The 21,198-nt window shown below is 46.3% G+C and overlaps 1 protein-coding gene across 2 annotated transcripts in view; it reads left to right on the top strand.

Moving 5' to 3' along the window:
• The window catches only part of SATB2 (SATB homeobox 2), a 246,362-nt gene that overhangs the window by 146,447 nt on the left and 78,717 nt on the right, over positions 1–21,198 (top strand). For both annotated transcript variants that reach the window (XR_005451860.1, XM_038749731.1), the window contains one exon: positions 11,098–11,573. Coding sequence is in view for 1 of the 2 variants with exons in the window: in XM_038749731.1 (XP_038605659.1) it covers positions 11,098–11,573 (476 nt within the window). In the remaining variant the exon portion in view is untranslated. The remainder of the gene's footprint in view (positions 1–11,097; positions 11,574–21,198) is intronic.

The following is a 21,198-nucleotide window of genomic DNA, read 5'->3' as shown; positions in this document are numbered from 1 at the left end:
TCTAGGAGTAGAATAATAATGGTAATAATAATGGTGGTATTTGTTCAGCATTTTTATGGAATATTTGGATGATTTTATTGAACATCCAAAAACTTGAGACGGTGAGGCATAGTTGTGCCATACTTTTGATTTTGACAATTTTTGAAAAAAGTATATTACTATAGTCAAAATAATTTGGACCCTCCTGTGTAGAGTTCAGCGACTAAAGAAAACTGGCTTAGGCATCGTATATCTAGACTGTGAGCCCATTGTCGGGTAGGGACTGTCTCTATATGTTGCCGATTTGTACTTCCCAAGCACTTAGTACAGTGCTCTGCACACAGGTAAGCGCTCAATAAATGATTGAATGAATGAATGAATGAATGTTAAGCACTTACTATGTGCCAAGCACTGTTCTAAGCACAGGGGTAATAATAATAATAATAATGGTATTTATTAAGCGCTTACTATGTGCAAAGCACTGTTCTAAGCGCTGAGGGGGTTACAAGGTGATCAGGTTGTCCCACAGGGGGCTCACAGTCTTCATCCCCATTTTACAGATGAGGTCACTGAGGCACAGAGAAGTGAAGTGACTTGCCCAAAGTCACACAGCTGACAATTGGTGGAGCCGGGATTTGAACCCATGACCTCTGACTCCAAAGCCCGCGCTCTTGTCCACTGAGCCACGCTGCTTCTCAGCCACGCTGCTTCTCGTGCTGCTTCTCGCTGCTTTTACAGATGAGGGAACTGAGGCTCAGAGAAGTTAATAATAATAATAATAATAATGCCAGTATTTGTTAAGCGCTTACTATGTGCCAAGCACTGTTCTAAGCACAGGGGTAGATACAAGGTAATCAGGTTGTCCCACGTGGGGCTCACGGTCTTAATCCCCATTTTACAGATGAGGGAACTGAGGCACAGAGAAGTTAATGAAGTTAAGCGCTTAATACAGTGCTCTGCACACAGTAAGCGCTCAATAAATACGATTGATTGATTAATGATAATAATAATGTTGGTATTTGTTAAGCACTTACTATGTGCCAAGCACTGTTCTAAGCGCTGGGGGGGAATACAAGGTGATCAGGTTGTCCCATGTGGGGCTCACAGTCTTAATCCCCATTTTACAGGTGAGGGAACCTGAGGCACAGAGAAGTGAAGTGACTTGCCCAAGGTCACACAGCAGACATGTGGTGGAGTCGGGATTAGAACCCATGACCTCTGACTCCCAAGCTTGTGCTCTTTCCACTGAGCCACGAGAAGCCGGGCCTGGGGGTTCTAATCCCAGCTCCGCCACTTGTCTGCTGGGGGACCTTGGGGAAGTCAGTTGACCTCTCTGGGCCTTAGTTACCTCAACTGTAAAATGAGCTGGATTTATTGAGGGCTTACCGTGGGCAGAGCACCATACTAAGCGCTCGGGAGAGTAATAATAATAATAATGATGGTATTTGTTAAGCACTTACTATGTGCCAAGCACTGTTCTAAGCACTGGGGGAGATACAAAGTAGTCAGGTTGTCCCACAGAGGGCTCACAGTCTTAATCCCCATTTACAGATGAGGTCACTGAGGCACAGAGAAGTTAAGTGGCTTGCCCAAGGTCACACAGCAGACAAGTGGCAGAGCCGGGATTAGCGCCCACATCACGGCCCCATCTAGACTGTGAGCCCGCTGTTGGGTAGGGACCGTCTCTATATGTTGCCAACTTGGACTTCCCAAGCGCTTAGTACAGTGCTCTGTACACAGTAAACGCTCAATAAACACGATCGAATGAATGAATCCTTTGGCTCCCAAGCCCGGGCTCTTTCCACTATAAGCCACACTGAGTAAAATCAGAGTTGGTAGGCATGTTCCCTTCCCACAGCGAGCGGACGGAAGAGGGAGGGCGTTCCTGGCTGGAGGCAGAACACGGGCCGCGAGCGATTTAAAGCTTCTCGAAGGCAGGAAATGTGGTGACTTACTCTAAAATAATAATCATTGTGGTATTTATGAAGTGCTTACCGTGTGCCAGGCACTGCACTAAGCGCTGGGGCGGATACAAGCAAATCGGGTTGGACACAGTCCCTGTCCCATGTAGGGCTCACTGTCTCCATCCCCATTTTACAGATGAGGTAAATGAGGCCCAGAGAATAATAATAATAATAATAATGATAATAATGGCATTTGTTAAGCACTTACTATGTGCCAAGCACTGTTCTAAGCAAAGTGCTTAACAAATACCATTATTATTATTATTATTATTATTAATAATCCCCATTTTACATATGTTTTCACTGAGGCACAGAAAAGTGTGGTGACTTGCCTAAGGTTACTCAGCAGACATAATAATAATAACAATAATAATAATAATAATAGCAATTGTGGTATTTATTAAGCACTTACTATGTGTGTTGAGGTAGATACAAGTTAATCAGGCTGGATCCCATCCCTGTCCCACTTGGGGCTCGCAGTCTTAATCCACATTGTACAGATGAGATCACTGAGGCACAGAAAAGTGTAGTGACTTGCCTAAGGTTACTCAGCAGACATAATAATAATAACAATAATAATAATAATAACAATTGTGGTATTTATTAAGCACTTACTATGTGTGTTGAGGTAGATGCAAGTTAATCAGGCTGGATCCCATCCCAGTCCCATTTGGGGCTCGCAGTCTTAATCCACATTGTACGGATGAGATCACTGAGGCATAGAAAAGTGTAGTGATTTGGGTAAGGTTACTCAGCAGACATAATAATAATAACAATAATAAAAATAATAACAATCGTGGTATTTATTAAGCACTTACTATGTGTGTTGAGGTAGATGCAAGTTAATCAGGCTGGATCCCATCCCTGTCCCACTTGGGGCTCGCAGTCTTAATCCACATTGTACAGATGAGATCACTGAGGCACAGAAAAGTGTAGTGATTTGGGTAAGGTTACTCAGCAGACTTAATAATAATAATAATTGTGGTATTTGTGAAGAGGTTACTATGTGCCAGGCACCGTACTAAGCGCTGGGGTGGATACAGGCAAGTCGGGTTGGACGCAGTCCCTGTTCCATGTGGGGCTCACAGTCCCCATCCCCATTTTACAGATGAGGGAACTGAAGCCCAGTTAAGTGACTTGCCCAAGGCCACACAGCAGACAAGTGGTGGAGCAGGATTAGAACCCATGATCTTCTCATTCCCAGGCCCGAGCTTTAGCCACTGAAGCTATATACCTGTATATATGTTTGTACATAGTTATTACTCTATTTATTTATTTATTTTACTTGTACCTATCTATTCTATTTATTTTATTCTGTTAATATATTTGGTTTTGTTCTCTGTCTCCCCCTTCTAGACTGTGAGCCCACTGTTGGGTAGGGACTGTCTTTATATGTTGCCAACTTGGACTTCCCAAGCGCTTAGTACAGTGCTCTGCACACAGTAAGCGCTCAATAAATACGATTGATTGATTGATTGATTGGTTGATTGACTAAGGCTACACTGAAGCGGCAGGGCTCAGTGGGAAGGAAGAGTGCACTCTCCAGAGCTTGATCCCTGCCCCCGCCTGCCTGTCAGGAATGTTCTGTGCCAAGTTCTCTTCTCCCCCTCTAGACTGTCAGCTCGTTGTGGATAGTGAATGTCAACTGTTTAATGTCCCATTGTACTTCCCCAAGCGCTTAGTACAGTGCTCCGCACACAGCAAGCGCTCAGGAAATACGACTGAATGAATGTCCGCTCCGGACCTCAGTTTCCTCCTCTGTAAAATGGAGGTGAAACCCCATCCACCTATCCACCGGGACCGGGAGAGCCGCACAGGGAACCGAGCTTGGGTCCCATCTGATTGGACTGTAGCCACCTCAATCAATCAATCAATCAATCAATCGTATTTATTGAGCGCTTACTTTGTGCAGAGCACTGTACTAAGCTCTTGGGAAGTACAAGTTGGCAACATATAGAGACAGTCCCTACCCAACAGTGGGCTCACAGTCTAAAAGGGGGAGACAGGGAACAAAACCAAACATACTAACAGAATAAAATAAATAGAATAGATATGTACAAGTAAAATAAATAAATAGAGTAATAAATCTGTACAAACATATATACGTATATACAGGTGCTGTGGGGAAGGGAAGGAGGTAAGATGCGGGGGATGGAGAGAGGGACGAGGGGGAGAGGAAGGAAGGGACTCAGTCTGGGAAGGCCTCCTGGAGGAGGTGAGCTCTCAGTAGGGCCTTGTAAAATATGGAACGCTTCACGAATTTCCGTGTCATCCTCAGCATTTAGCCCAGGGCTGAGCACATAGTAGGCGCTGACCGAGCACTGCAGTTTATGTTCTTACGTCTTTCTTCAGCAACTGCACTCATTGAGTCAGCGCAAGGCAGGTGGCAGTGATGCAGCTTGTTGTAATAATAATCATAATAATAATAATATAATGGCATTTATGAAGCATTTATTATGTGCAAAGCACTGTTCTAAGCGCTGGGGAGGTCACAAGGTGATCAGGTTGTCCCATGGGGGCCTCACAGTCTTCATCCCCATTTGACAGATGAGGGAACTGAGGCACAGAGAAGTGAAATGACTTGCCCAAAGTCCCACAGCTGAGAATTGTCGGAGCCGGGATTTAAACCCATGACCTCTGACTCCAAAGCGTAGGCTCTTTCCACTGAAGCACGCTGCTTCTCAGTTGTAGGCACGGAACGTGTCTGTTCTATTGTGCGGTCTTTTCCCAAGCGCTTAGTACAGGGCCCTTCACCCAGGAATGTGTCTGTTTATTATATTGTCCTTTCCCACGTTCTTAGTACAGTGCCTTGCACCCAGGAATGAATCTGTTCATTATATTGTCCTCTCCCAAGTGCTTAGTACAGCACCCTGCACCTAGGAACGTGTCTGTTCACTATATTGTCCTCTCATCATCATCATCACCATCAATTGTATTTATTGAGTGCTTACTATGTGCAGAGCACTGTACTAAGCGCTTGGGAAGTACAAATTGGCAACATCTAGAGACAGTCCCTACCCAACAGTGGGCTCACAGTCTAAAAGGGGGAGACAGAGAACAAAACCAAACACGCTAACAAAATCAAATAGAATAGATATGTACAAATAAAATAAATAAATAAATAAATAGAGTAATAAATATGTACAAACATATATACAATGTACAAACATATATACAGCAAGCACATAGTACAGTGCCTTGCACCCAGGAATGTGTCTATTATTTTGTCCTCTCCCAGGCGCTTAGTGCAGTGCCCCGTGCCCAAGAATGAACCTGTTTATTATATTGTCCTCTCCCAAGCACTTAGTACAGTGCCCTGCACCCAGGAATGAATATGTTCATTACATTGTTGTCTGCCAAGTGCTTAGTACAGTGCCCTGCACCTAGGAACGTGTCTGTTCATTATATTGTCCTCTCCCAAGCACATAGTACAGTGCCTTGCACCCAGGAATGTGTCTATTATTTTGTCCTCTCCCAGGCGCTTAGTGCAGTGCCCCACGCCCTAGAGTGAATCTGTTTATTATATTGTCCTCTCCCAAGCACTTAGTTCAGTGCCCCGCACCCAGGAGTATATCTGTTTATTGTTGTATTGTACTCTCCCAAGCGCTTAGTACAGTGCTCCACACACAGTAAGCGCTCCAGAAATACGACTGATTGAAAGTCAGCGCTCAATAAATACAGTTGATTGCTGGGCTCCTCCACGAGGCCTTCCCTGATTGCACCCTCCTTTCCTCTTCTCTCCCTTCCTTCTGCTTTGCCCTGACTTGCTCCCTTTATTCATCCCCCCTCCCAGCCCTTAATAATAATAATAATAATGATGGCATTTATTAAGCACTTACTATGTGCAAAGCACTGTTCTAAGCTCTGGGGGAGTTACAAGGTGATCAGGTTGTCCCACGGGGGGCTCACAGTCTTAATCCCCATTTTACAGATGGGGTAACTGAGGCACAGAGAAGTTAAGTGGCTTGCCCAAAGTCACACAGCTGTCAAGTGGCGGAGCCGGGATTTGAACCCATGACCTCTGACTCCAAAGCCCGGGCTCTTCCCACTGAGCCACGCTGCTTGTAACCATTTATGTCCATATCTCTCATTAATTTATTTCTATTCATGTCTGCCCCACCCCCACCCCGTCTAGACCGTAAGCTCGTTGTGGACAGGGAATGTGACAGTTTATTGTTCATTCATTCATTCATTCAGTCGTATTTATTGAGCGCTTACTGTGTGCAGAGCACTGTACTAAGCGCTCGGGAAGTACAAGTTGGCAACAGAGACGGTCCCTACCCAACAAGGGGCTCACAGTCTAGAAGGGGGAGGCAGACAACAAAACAAAACATGTGGACAGGTAGAATTAAAGCTAAATGCGCATCATTAACAAAATAAATAGAACAGTAAATACATACAATTAAAATAATTGTAACACAATACAATGCAATAAATACAATACTGTAGCATTGTCCTCTCCCAAACGCTTAGTTCAGTGCTCATGAAGGCATTTAAAAGCCCGTCTCCTCCAAGAAGCCTTCCCTGACTGTGCCCTCCTCTCCTCTTCTCCCACTCCCTTCTGCGTCGCTCTGACTTGCTCTTTCATTCATCCTCCCTCCCAGCCCCACAGCACATATCTGTCATTTATGTACTTATTTATTATTTATTTATGTACTATTATTATACTATTATACTATAATATTATATATTATATTGTATATATTATATATTGTATATCATATATATTATATTGTATATATTATATATATATATTATATATTGTAGTATAGTATTATACTATTTACCATACTATTTATGTATTATTTATGTACTTATTTCTCTATTTCTATATTTCTATTAATGTCTGTCCCCCCGTCTAGACTGTGAGCTCATTGTGGGCAGGGATGCGTCTGTCTGTTGTTCTATCGTCCTCTCCCAAGCGCTCAGTACAGCACCGTGCACACAGCAAGCGCTCAATCAATGCAATCAAATGAACGATTGAATGAATGCTCTGTGCACAGTAAGCGCTCAGTAAATACAGTGGAATGAATGATCGAAGGAATGCTCTGAGCACAATAAGCGCTCAGTAAATGCATCGAATGAATGCTACGCACGCAGTGAGCGCTCAATAAATTGACTGATTGAATGCTGTGCACACAGTAAGCACTCAATCAGTGCAGTTAAACGAACGATCGAATGCATGCTGTACACACAGCAAGCGCTCAGTAAATACGATTGAACAAATGATCGAATGCACGCTCTGCGTACCATAAGCACTCAGTAAATAGATAGACTGAACGATGGAACGCATGCCCTGCACCCAGTGAGCGCTCAGTAGATAGACCAAATGAACTATGGCTCTACATGCAGTAAAAGCCCAATCAATGCAATCGAATGAACGATCAAATGCATTCTCTGTGCATAGTAAGCGCTCAAATAGAGAAGCAGCATGGCTCAGTGGAAAGAGCCCGGGCTTTGGAGTCAGAGGTCATGGGTTCAAATCCCAGCTCTGCCACTTGTCAGCTGTGTGACTTTGGGCAAGTCACTTCACTTCTCTGCGCCTCAGTTACCTCATCTGTAAAATAGGGATGAAGACTGTGAGCCCCCCGTAGGACAACTTGATCACGTTGTAACCTCCCCAGCGCTTAGAACAGTGTTTTGCACATAGTAAGCGCTTAATAAATGCTATCATTATTAAGAAATACATTGAATGAATGACCGAATGAATTCGTTCATTCGATTGTATTTATTGAGCGCTTACTGTGTGCCGAACAGAGACGGTCCCTACCCAACAACGGGCCCACAGTCTAGAAGGGGGAGACGGACAAGAAAGCAAAACAAGTAGACAGGTGTCAAAACCATCAGAATAAATTGAATTATAGTTATAAGCACATCATTAATAAAATAGAGTAGTAAATATGTACAAGTAAAATAAATAGAATAATAAATATGTGTGAATATATACAAGTGCTCTGGGGAGGGGAAGAAGATAGGGTTGCGGGGGATCTAGGAGGAGGAGAGGAAAAAGGGGGCTCAGTCTGGGAAGGCCTCTTGGAGGAAGTGAGCTCTCAGTAGGCTCTGCACAGAGCGTTCAATAAATTGATTGAATGAATGCTCTGCACGCAGTGAGTGCTCAATAAATTGATTGATCGAATGAATGCTATGTACACAGTAAGCGCTCAATCAGTGCCATCAAATGAGTGATCAAACGTATGCTCTGCTCACAATAAGTACTCAGTAAATACATCGAATGACTGCTCCGCAAGCAGTGAGCGCTTAATAAATTCATTCATTCATTCATTCAATCGTATTTATTGAGCACTTACTGTGTCCAGAGCACTGTACTAAGCGCTTGGGAAGCACAAGTTGGCAACAGATAGAGACGGTCCCTACTGATTGAATGAATGCTCTGAACACAGTAAGCGCTCAATCAGTGCCGTCGAATGAATGATCGAACACATGCTCTGCTCACAATAAGCGCTCAGTAAATACATCGAATGACTGCTCCGCACACGGTGAGCGCTCAATAAATTTATTGAACGAATGCTCTGCACACAGTAAGTGCTCAATCAGTGCCGTTGAATGAATGATCGAACGTATGCTCTGCTCACAATAAGCTCTCAGTAAATACATCGAATGACTGCTCTGCACGCAGTGAGCGCCCAATAAATTGATTGATTCATTCATTCATTCAGTCGTATTTATTGAGCGCTTACTGTGTGCAGAGCACTGTACTAAGCGCTTGGGAAGTACAAGTCGGAAACGTATAGAGACGGTCCCTACTGATTAAATGAATGCTCTGCACACAGTAAGCGCTCAATCAGTGTAGTCAAATGAACGATCGAATGCATGCTGTACACACGGCGAGCGCTCAATAAATACGATAGAAGGAACGATCGAACGCACGCTCTGCCCTCAGTAAGCGCCCAGTAAATAGATGAAATGAACGACGTAACGCATGCCCTGCACTGCTTGAGGAAGCAGCGTGGCTCAGTGGAAAGAGCACAGGCCCTGGAGTCAGAGGTCAGGGGTTCAAATCCCGGCCCCACCACTTGTCAGCTGTGTGACTTTGGGCAAGTCACTTCACTTCTCTGAGCCTCAGTTCCCTCACCTGTAAAATGGGGATTAAGACTGTGAGCCCCCCGTGGGACAACCTGATTCACTCATTCATTCATTCAATCATATTTATTGAGCGCTTACTGTGTGCAGAGCACTGTACTAAGACCTTGGGAAGTCCAAGTTGGCAACATATACCCAACAGTGGGCTCACAGTCTAGAAGAGTGGGCTCACAGTCTGATCACCTTGTAACCTCCCCAGCGCTTAGAACAGTGCTTTGCACATAGTAACTGCTTAGCTCTCTTCCTCCCTTCGAGGCCCTACTGAGAGCTCACCTCCTCCAGGAGGCCTTCCCAGACTGAGCCCCTTCCTTCCTCTCCCCCTCGTCCCCCTCTCCATCCCCCCCATCTTACCTCCTTCCCTTCCCCACAGCACCTGCATATATGTATATATGTTTGTACATATTTATTACTCTATTTATTTTACTTGTACACATCTATTCTATTTATTTTATTTTGTTAGTATGTTTGGTTTTGTTCTCCGTCTCCCCCTTTTAGACTGTGAGCCCACTGTTGGGTAGGGACTGTCTCTAGATGTTGCCAACTTGGACTTCCCAGGCGCTTAGTACAGTGCTCTGCAGGCAGTAAGCGCTCAATAAATACGACTGATTGATTGATTGATTGACTGTCTCTATATGTTGCCAACTTGTACTTCCCAGGCGCTTAGTGCAGTGCTCTGCACACAGTAAGCGCTCAATAAATACGATTGATTGATTGATTGATTGACTGTCTCTATATGTTGCCAACTTGTACTTCCCAGGTGCTTAGTACAGTGCTCTGCACACAGTAAGCACTCAATAAATACGATTGATTGATTGATAGATTGACTGTCTCTATATGTTGCCAACTTGTACTTCCCAGGCGCTTAGTACAGTGCTCTGCACACAGTAAGCGCTCAATAAATATGAATGATTGATTGATTGACTGTCTCTATATGTTGCCAACTTGTACTTCCCAGGCGCTTAGTACAGTGCTCTGCACACAGTAAGCGCTCAATAAATATGATTGATTGATTGATTGATTGACTGTCTCTATATGTTGCCAACTTGTACTTCCCAAGCGCTTAGTACAATGCTCTGCACACAGTAAGCACTCAATAAATACGATTGATTGATTGATTGACTGTCTCTATATGTTGCCAACTTGTACTTCCCAGGCACTTAGTACAGTGCTCTGCACACAGTAAGCGCTCAATAAATACGATTGATTAATTGATTGATTGACTCTCTATATGTTGCCAACTTGTACTTCCCAGGCGCTTAGTACAGTGCTCTGCACACAGTAAGCGCTCAATAAATACGATTGATTGATTGATTGACTGTCTCTATATGTTGCCAACTTGTACTTCCCAGGCGCTTAGTACAGTGCTCTGCACACAGTAAGCGCTCAACAAATATGATTGATTGATTGATTGACTGTCTCTATATGTTGCCAACTTGTACTTCCCAGGCGCTTAGTACAGTGCTCTGCACACAGTAAGCGCTCAATAAATACGATTGATTGATTGAATGATTGACTGTCTCTATATGTTGCCAACTTGTACTTCCCAGGCGCTTAGTACAGTGCTCTGCACACAGTAAGCGCTCAACAAATATGATAGATTGATCGATTGACTGTCTGTATAAGTTACCAACTTGTACTTCCCAGGCGCTTAGTACAGTGCCCTGCACACAGTAAGCGCTCAATAAATACGATTGATTGATTGAATGATTGACTGTCTCTATATGTTGCCAACTTGTACTTCCCAGGCGCTTAGTACAGTGCTCTGCACACAGTAAGCGCTCAACAAATATGATTGATTGATTGATTGTCTCTATAAGTTACCAACTTGTACTTCCCAGGCGCTTAGTACAATGCTCTGCACACAGTAAGTGCTCAATAAATGTGATTGATCGATTGATCATTTTATTCTAATTGTCACGGCCTGCACCGGGCGAGCGCTGGGTCAATCGGACGGGGTGACCGGTGGAACGCAGGCACGCGACGGCCCCGGGGGCGGCGCGGCCCTCGGGGGATTGACGTGTCTCGTTTTGGGTTTCCCCCCGCTCCCCGCCAGTGGAACGCGTGGAACGAGAGAACCTGTCGGACTATTGCGTCCTGGGCCAGCGTCCCCTGCACCTCCCCAACCTGAGCCAGCTGGCCCCGCTGGGCAAGGCGGGCGAGCCCCTGCCCCACGGCCAGCTCCACCACGGCTCGCCCATCCGCAACCAGGTGCCCGGCCTGCAGCCCCTCATGAGCCCCGGCCTCCTGTCGCCGCAGCTGAGCCCGCAGCTGGTCCGCCAGCAGATCGCCATGGCCCATCTCATCAACCAGCAGATCGCCGTGAGCCGCCTCTTGGCCCATCAGCACCCCCAGGCCGCCCTCAACCAGCAGTTCCTCAACCACCCGCCCATCCCTCGCGCCGTCAAGCCCGAGCCCCCCAACGCCTCGGTCGAGGTGTCGCCGGACATCTACCAGCAGGTCCGCGACGAGCTCAAGAGGGCCAGCGTCTCTCAGGCCGTCTTCGCCCGCGTGGCCTTCAACCGCACCCAGGTACGCCCTCCCTTCTTTTCCACCTTCATCAGCCGGTCGTATTTCTTAATAGTAATGACGGCATTTATTCAGCGCTTACTATGTGCAAAGCACTGTCCTAAGCGCTGCGGAGGTGACAAGGTGATCAGGGGTTCACACTCTTCCTCCCCATTTTCCAAATGAGGGAACCGAGGCCCAGAGAAGGTCATTTGGGGGCTCACAATCTTCATCCCCATTTTCCAGATGAGGCCCAGAGAAGCGAAGTGACTTGCCCAAAGTCACACAGCTGGCAACTGGCGGAGCCGGGATTTGAACCCATGACCTCTGACTCCAAAGCCCGGGCTCTTTCCACTGAGCCACGCTGCTTCTCTGTGTGAGCTTCTCTCTGTTGAGCGCTTGCTGTGTGTAGAGCACTGGACTGAGCGCTTGGAAAGTACAGTTCGGCATCAAAATAGTAGGAATCATCATCGTAGTAATGCCACTTGTCTGCTGTGTGACCTTGGGCAAATCACTTTACTTCTCTAGCCCTCAGTTCGCTCCTCTATAAAATGGGGATGGAGACTGCGAGCCCCACACGGGACAAGGGACTGCGTCAATCAATCAATCAATCAATCAATCGTATTTATTGAGCGCTTACTGTGTGCAGAGCACTGTACTAAGCGCTTGGGAAGCACAAGTTGGCAACATATAGAGACAGTCCCTACCCAACAGTGGGCTCACAGTCTAAAAGGGGGAGACGGAGAACAAAACCAAACATACTAACAAAATAAAATAAATAGAATAGATATGTACAAGTAAAATGTGTCCATCCTGATTTGCTCGCATCCACCCCAGCGCTTAGTAATAATAATAATGATAGTATTTGTTAAGCGCTTACTATGTACCAGGAACTGTACTGAGCGCTAGTACAGTGTCTTCTTCCTGATGCACATAGTAAGCCAGGGGCTTGGCCCCTAGTAAGCGCTTAAAGAATACCACTGTCATTATTATGATGGTTACTAGAGAAGCAGCGTGGCTCAGTGGAAAGAGCATGGGCTTTGGAGTCTGAAGTCGTGGGTTCAAATCTGGCACCGCCAACTGTCAGCTGTGTGACTTTAGGCAAGTCACTTCACTTCTCTGGGCCTCAGTTCCCTCATCTGTAAAATGGGGATGAAGACTGTAAGCCCCCCGTGGGACAACATGATCACCTTGTAACCTCCCCAGTGCTTAGAACAGTGCTTGGCACATAGTAAGCGCTTAAGAAATGCCATCATAATTATTATTATGGTAGTAAATATAATAATAATGTTGGTATTTGTTAAGTGCTTACTACTACTACTAATAATGATGATGGCATTTGTTAAGCGCTTAAAGCACTGTTCTAAGCCCTGGGGGAGATACAAGGTAATCAGGGTGTCCCACATGGGGCTCACAGACTTTATCCCCATTGTACAGATGAGGGAACTGAGGCCCAGAGAAGTTGAGTGACTTACCCAAAGTCACACAGCTGTCAAGTGGCAGAAGCAGGATTAGAACACATGACCTCTGACTCCCAAGCCCGGGCGCTTTCCACAAAGCCATGCTATGTGTCCAGCACTGTTCGAAGTGCTGGGGGAGATACAAGGTTGTCCCACATGGGGCTCACAGTCTTAATCCCCATTTGGTAGATGAGGAAACTGAGGCCCAGAGAAGCGAAGTGACTTGCCCAAAGTTGCACAGCTGACAAGTGGCAGAGACGGGATTAGAACCCACGACCTCTGACTCCCAAGCCCGGGCTCTTTCCACTAAGCCACGCTGCTTCTCTAGTAATCATCATAATAATGACAGTGGTATTCCTTAAGTGCTTACTAGGGGCCAAGTCCCGGGCTTACTACGTGTATCAAGAAGAAGACACTGTACTAGCGCTCAGTACAGTTCATGGTACATAGTAAGCGCTTAACAAATACTATCATTACTATTATTACTAAGCGTGTGGGTGGATGCGAGCAAATCAGGATGGACACAGTCCCTTGTCCCGTGTGGGGCTTGCAGTCTCCATCCCCATTTTATAGAGGAGCGAACTGAGGGCTAGAGAAGTAAAGTGACTTACCCAAGGTCACACAGCAGACAAGCGGCCGAGCCGGGATTAAAACTGGAAAGAGCACGGGCTTTGGAGTCGGAGGTCATGGGTTCAGATTCCAACTCTGCCAATTGTCAGCTGTGTGACTTGGGGCAAGTCACTTAACTTCTCTGGGCCTCAGCTACCTCATCTGAAAAATGGGGATGAAGGCTGTGAGCCCCCCGTGGGACAACCTGATCACCTTGTAACCTCCCCAGCGCTTAGAACAGTGTTTTGCACATAGTAAGCGCTTAATAAATGCCATTATTATTATTATTAAAACCCACGACCTCTGACTCCAAAGCCCGTGCCCTTTTCCACTGAGCCGCGCTGCTTCTCTAAATGCATCGCGGTCTCGTCCCGAACACCGGGACAGGGCCAGCGGGCCGGGCCGGAGTCGGAGTGGCCAGCAGAAATGTGTCTCTGTTTTGTCCGAGCACCGGGGCAGGGCCGAGGGGGGCCGAGGGTGGGGGAGAGCCCCTGGGGTATCAGCCTGGGCAGCTGGAGGGTCCCAACCTCTGCCTGTGGACATTGGTCCTGGTTCAGGGGGTATGAGAAGCAGCGTGGCGCAGTGGAAAGAGCACGGGCTTTGGAGTCAGAGGTCATGGGTTCGAATCCCGACTCCGCCACATGTCTGCTGTGTGACCTTGGGCAAGTCACTTCACTTCTCTGAGCCTCAGTTACCTCATCTGTAAAATGGGGATTAAGACTGTGAGCCCTACGTAGGACAACTTGATCACCTTGTATCCCCCCCAGCGCTTAGAACAGTGCTCTGCACATAGTAAGCGCTTAACAAATGCCATCATTATTATTATTATTATTATTATTTGGAGTCAGAGGTCATGGGTTTGAATCCCGACTCCGCCACATGTCTGCCGTGTGACCTTGGGCAAGTCACTTTACTTCTCTGAGCCTCAGTTACCTCAGCTGTAAAATGGGGATTAAGACTGTGAACCCCACATGGGACAACCTGATCACTTTGTATCCCCCCCAGCGCTTAGAACAGTGCTTTGCACATAGTATGCGCTTAACAAATGCCAACATTATTATTATGATTATTACGTGGAGGGATCGGGCTCTTTTGGTTTCCACTCTTCTCCTCGTGGGTTGGGACTGTATCTGTCATATTGTTCTCCTGTCCTCTCCCAAGTGCTTCGTACAGTGCTCTGCACATAGTACACGCTCAATAAATACGATTGGCTGATCGGAGTCCCTCCCCACCGGCTTTCCCTGGATCGAGTCTTCTTTTCCCCAGCTCACTCTCATTCATTCAGTCATCCAGTCAGACTTATTGCTGTGCGCAGAGCACTGTATTAATCAATCAATCGTATTTATTTATTTATTGAGCGCTTACTGTGTGCAGAGCACTGCACTAAGCGCTTGGGTAGTACAAGCTGGCAACATATAGAGACAGTCCCTACCCAACAGTGGGCTCACAGTCTAGAAGGGGGAGACAGAGAACAAAACCAAACATACGAGTCGTGTCCGGGCACTTGGGAAAGTAATAATAATTATTATTGCTATTATTATTGCTACTTTATTGCTGCTATCATTATTATTTATTACTATTATTATTAAAACACATGACCTCTGACTCCAAAGCCCGTGCCCTTTTCCACTGAGCCGCGCTGCTTCTCTAAATGCGTCGCTGTCTCGTCCTGAGCACCGAGGCAGTTATATCGCTGCAGTTATATATATATACTATTGCTAATAGTAGCAATCAATCAATCAATCACTCAATCGTATTTATTGAGCGCTTACTGTGTGCAGAGCACTGTACTAAGCGCTTGGGAAGTACAAGTTGGCAACATATAGAGACAGTCCCTACCCAACAGTGGGCTGACGGTCCTTGCCCACAACGAGCTCACAGTCTAAGGGCCTGGAGACAGGCAGCAATCTGCCTTCATTCATTCATTCAATCGTATTTATTGAGCGCTTACTGTGTGCAGAGCACTGTACTAAGCGCTTGGGAAGTAGAAGTCAGTGACATATAGAAACGGTCCCTACCCTACAACAGGCTCACAGTCTAGAAGGGGGAGACAGACAACAAAACAAAACATGTGGACAGGTGTCAAGTCACCAGAAGAAATAGAAATAAAGCTAGATGCACATCATTAACAAAATAAATAGAATAGCAAATATGTACAAGTAAAATAAATAGAGTAATTAATCTCTACAAATATATATACAGGTGCTGTGGGGAGGGGAAGGAGGTAGGGCGGGGGGGGATGGGGAGGAGGAGAGGAAAAAGGGGGCTCAGTCTGGGAAGGCCACTTGGAGGAGGTGAGCTTTTCGGATCTGTGACCTTTGGGCATTTGATGCTTACCCCACCCTCAACCCCTCACCATCTGTGTACGTGGCTTTGAATTATATGCTATAAATTATTAACTTATCCTCCTGTGCAGAAGCGGTGTGGCTTAGTTGATAGAGTCCAGGGCTGGGAGTCCGAAGGACCTGGTTTCTAATCCCCCAGATCAAACTCTTGTCTGCTGTGTGATGTTGGGGAAGTCGCTTCACTTCTCTGGGCCTCAGTTCCCTCATCTGGAAAATGGGGATTGAGTGTGAGCCCCGTGTGGGACAAGGACTTTGTTCAACCTGCTTAGCTTGTATCTACCCTGGCGCTTAGAACAGTGCTTGGCATATAGTAAGCGATTAACAAGTACCATTATTATTTTTTTAAAAGTAACTTAAATAATTTAAAAATAATAAATTAGTAATTATTATTATTCTTATGACCATCTCCCCATGTAGACTTGTTAAGCTCATCTTGGGCAGGAAACGTATCTCCATTTCTGTCATATCGGGCTCTCCTAAAGGCTTAGTACGTGCTCAGCATATAGTGAGAACTCAGTACATTCCTTTAATGTACTGGGGAAGCAGCGTGGCTCAGTGGAAAGAGCACGGGCTATGGAGTCAGAGGTCATGGGTTCAAACCCCGGCTCTGCCGCTTGTCAGCTGTGTGACTTTGGGAAAGTCACTTCACTTCTCTGGGCCTCAGTTACCTGATCTGTAAAATGGGGATTAAGACTGGGAGCCCCACGTGGGACAATGTGATCACTTTGTATGCCCCCAGCGCTTAGAACAGTGCTTTGCACATAGTAAGCACTTAACAAATACCATCATTATTATTCTCTGTGCCTCAGTTACCTCATTTGTAAAATGGGGATTAAGACCCTAAGCCCCCCATGGGACAGTCTGATCACCTTGTAACCTCCCCAGTGCTTAGAACAGTGCTTTGCACATAGTAAGTGCTTAATAAATGCCATCATCATTATTGTTAATGCTGATGACCTGCTGGCCCACCACGGTAATAATGATAATAATGATAATAATAATAATAATAATAACAATAATAATAATAATAATGATAATAATAATAATAATGGAATTTATGAAGTGCTTACTGTGTGCCAGGGACTGCACTAAGCTCTGGGATGGATACAAGCAAATCAGGTTGGACACCATCCCTGTCCCACATGGGGCTCATGATCTCGATTCCCTTTTTATAGAGGAGGTAACTAAGGCCTAGAGAATTGAAGTAACTTGCCCAAGGTCACACAGCAGACAAGTGGCAGGGCAGGGATTAGAACCCATGACCTTCGCTGCCCTCTGCCATGCAGTCTGTCAATAATAACAATAATGATGGCATTTGTTAAGCGCTTACTATGTGCAAAGCACTGTTCTAAGTGCTGGGGGGAGATACAAGGTAATCAGGTGGTCCCACGTGGGGCTCACAGTTTTCATCCCCATTTTCCAGATGAGGTAACTGAGGCACAGGAAAGTTAAGTGACTTGCCCAGAGTCATACAGCTGACAAGCGGCGGAGGCAGGATTAGAACCCGCGACCTCCGACTCCTATGCCCGGGCTCTTTCCACTGAACCATGCTGCTTCTCGTATTTTATTGAACGCTTACTGTTCATTCATTCAGTCATTCGATCATATTTATTGAGTGCTTACTATATGCAGAACACTGGACTAACAGCTTGGAAGAGGACAGTATAACAGACACATTCCCTGCCCACAATGAGCTTACAGTCTAGAGGGTGAGACAGGCATTAATATAAATACATAAATGGCAGATGTGGACGTAAGTGCTGTGGAGCAGGGAGGGGGATGAAGGAAGGGAGCGAGTCAGGGTGACACAGGAGGGAGATGGAGAAGAGGAAAGGAGGGCTAAGTCAGGGAAGGCCTCCTGGAGGAGATGGGCGTTCAGTAAGGCATTGAAATGGGGGAGAGGAATTATCTGTCGGATTTGAGGAGTAAGGTCATCCCAGGCCCGAGGGAGGACATGGGCAAGAGGTTGGTGGCAAGATGGATGAGATGGAGGAACAGCAAGAAGGCATTAATAATAATGATAATAATAATAATAATAATAATAATGGCATTTGTTAAGCGCTTACTATGTGCAAAGCACTGTTCTAAGCGCTGAAGGAGCAAAGCATGCCGGCTGGGTTGTAGGAGAGTAGCGAGGACTGTGAGCCCACTCTTTTAGACTGTGAGCCCATTGTTGGGTAGGGACTGTCTCTATATGTTGCCAATTTATACTTCCCAAGCGCTTAGTACAGTGCTCTGCACATAGTAAGCACTCAATAAATACGATTGATGATAGGAGGGGCAAGGTTATTGAGTGCTATAAAGCCAGTGGTGAGGAGTTTTGTTTGTTGCGGAGGTGGATGGGCAATCATTGGAGTTTCTTGTGGAGTGGGGAAACATGGTCTGAATGTTTTTGTAGGAGGTTGATTCGGACAGCAGAGTGAAGTATGGACTGTGTGCAGAGCACTGTGCCAGGTGCTTGGGAGAGTCCAGTAGAACAGTCAACGGACACATTCCCTGTCCATGAGTTCACAGTCTAGAGGTTCGGCAGCCCCAGTGCCAAACGTCCCCTGGAATAGGAACCCCAACATCCTATCGTGAGCTGGAATCGGTGTAAAACTAGGAGCTGAGGAATGCTTTGCTTTCCCCCCGGCTTCGTTTAAATAGCCCTTGTCTTGTCTTTATGCCGTCGAGTTGTTTCCAATCCATAGCGACGCCACGGACACATTTCTCCCAGAACGTCCTGCTCTCCATCTGCAGTCGTTCTGGAGTCATAGAGAAGCAGCGTGGCTCAGTGGAAAGAGCTCGGGCTTTGGAGTCAGAGGTCATGGGTTCAAACCCCGGCTCCGCCGCTCGTCAGCTGTGTGACTTTGAACAAGTCACTTCACTTCTCTGGGCCTCAGTTCCCTCAGCTGGAAAATGGGGATTAAGTCTGTGAGCCCCATGTGGGACAACTTAATTACCTTGTATCTACCCCAGCGCTTAGAACAATGCTTTGCATATAGTAAGCGCTTAATAAATGCCATCATTATTATTATTATTATTATAGAGTTTTCTTGGGAAAAATCCCCACAGTAAACCTGAGTCTTCGCCCTCGACTTTCTCCCGTGCCGCTGCTGGCCAGCGTGGGGGAGTTTTGCCTTGTAGCAGATGGCCTGCCGCTCGCTAGCCACTGCCCAAGCTAGGGATGGAATGAACAGGCCTCTGCTTCACTCTCCTTCCCGTAGCCGAGACTGGTAGTTGACTGGAAACTCTCCAGGTGCCACCCTGAGAGGTGTTAAATAGCCCTGCAGATATTTTTATTTATCGACACCACGGAATCCCCTCGAGACCCCAATCCTCACGGACAGTGGTGCTTCTTCCCCCAGCCCTTCCCGCCGGGAGGCTGTTGGATCAGGCGCCTCAGCTGGGGCAGACCAGCGAAATGGATGTAATTGTCAGAAAAGGAGACAGGGCAACAAGAGCTGACCCATTTGCAGGCAATTATCTTAGCAAGGCTGCAGGGCTGAGCTTACCAAAAGTAGTTGGCAGAAAATCTCAGAAAATAGAGAAGCAGCGTGGCTCAGTGGAAAAGAACACGGGCTTTGGAGTCAGAGGTCGTGGGTTCAAATCCTGGCTCCGCCAATTGTCAGCTGGGTGACTTTGGGCAAGTCGCTTAACTTCTCTGTGCCTCAGTTACCTCATCTGTAAAATGGGGGTTAAGACTGTGAGCCCCCCGTGGGACAACCTGATCACCTTGTAACCTTCCCAGCACTTAGAACAGTGCTTTGCACATAGTAAGCGCTTAATAAATGCCATTATTATTATTATTAAAATCTCCCCCACTCCACCGCAGAGTCCGTGACTTGGAGGCAGCGTGGCTTAGTGACAAGAGTCCAGGCTTGGGAGTCAGAGGTCGTGGGTTCTAATCCTGCCCCCGCCACTTGTCTGTGGTGTGACTTTGGGCAAGTCGTTTCACTTCTCTAAGCCTCAGTTATGTCATTTGTAAAATGGGGATGAAGACTGGGAGTCCCATGTGGGACAAATAGATTACCTTGTTTCTACCCTAGCACTTAGAACGGTGCTTGGAACGTAATAAGCGCTTAACAAATACCATTATCCCAGCACGTAGACAGTGCTTAACATAGGAAGTGCTAAACAAATACTGTCATTATTATTGGGATCCGGCTTGTGTGTTGGCGAGGCTTGATACCTTTTTAGGACAGGGCATCACGACAACTGTAACTTATTTATTCATTTCTTTATATCCCTTAACTCTTCCTCCCCCTCTAGCCTGTAAGCTCATTTTGGGCAGCGAACGTGTCGGTTTAGTGTTCACTGAACTCTCCCAAATGCTTAGTCCAGTGCTCTGCACACAGTAAGCACTCCATGAGTACAATTGAATGAATGAATGTGACAACTCACATCCCCAGGAATTTTCTCGGCAGATATTGTTTTGTTTTGTTGTCTGTCTCCCACTTCTAGACTGTTAGCCCGTTGTTGGGTAGGGACTGTCTCTATATGTTACCTATTTGTACTTCCCAAGTGCTTAGTACAGTGCTCTGCACACAGTAAGCGACAGTAAGCGCTCAATAAATACGATTGAGTGAACGAATGAATATTGTTGTACTGTACTCTCCCAAGGGCTTAGTAAGAGCTGTGCACACAGGAGGCGGTCAGTAAATACCATCGACTGACTGACCGACTGACCCGCTTGAGGGTCCTGACCAGAGTTTTGGGGTCCATAGACTCCCTTCTGAGGGAGAAGGGTTCAGTCTGCTCCACAATACTCCAAGCACTCTTTGTTTCTAGCAGCCACAGGAACTAGGAATGCGACAGGATTTTCTTAAGTACCCACTCTGTGCTAAGCGCTGTTATAGATGCAAGATAACCAGATTGGGCACAGCCCTCTTCCCACCTGGTGCTCACAATCTGAGAGAGAAGAAGAGCTGGGAGATCTTGTCCCCGTTTTACAGATGAGGAGAGTGAGGCCCAGAGACATTTCGGGCATTTGCCCAGTGTCAGAGCTGGGCCCGGAACCTGAGTTTTCCTACTTTTAGTAGCGTTTCACTAAGAGCACGCCTCTGTGGCCCATTTTAGCATCCATCTCTTTTTTTCTTTTAATGATATTTGTTAAGTGCTTCCTGTGTGCCAGGCACCGTTCTAAGCGCTGGGATAGATAAAAAGTAATTGGATTGGGGACAGTCCGTATCCCACAGGGGGCTCACAATCTTAATCCAAGCCCGGACTTGGATTTCAGAGGTCATGGGTTCTAAT

This window comes from Tachyglossus aculeatus, chromosome 7, assembly GCF_015852505.1.
Source record: "Tachyglossus aculeatus isolate mTacAcu1 chromosome 7, mTacAcu1.pri, whole genome shotgun sequence".
NCBI classification, from domain to species: Eukaryota; Metazoa; Chordata; class Mammalia; order Monotremata; family Tachyglossidae; genus Tachyglossus; species Tachyglossus aculeatus.
This window is presented reverse-complemented; position numbering and strand designations above follow the sequence as displayed.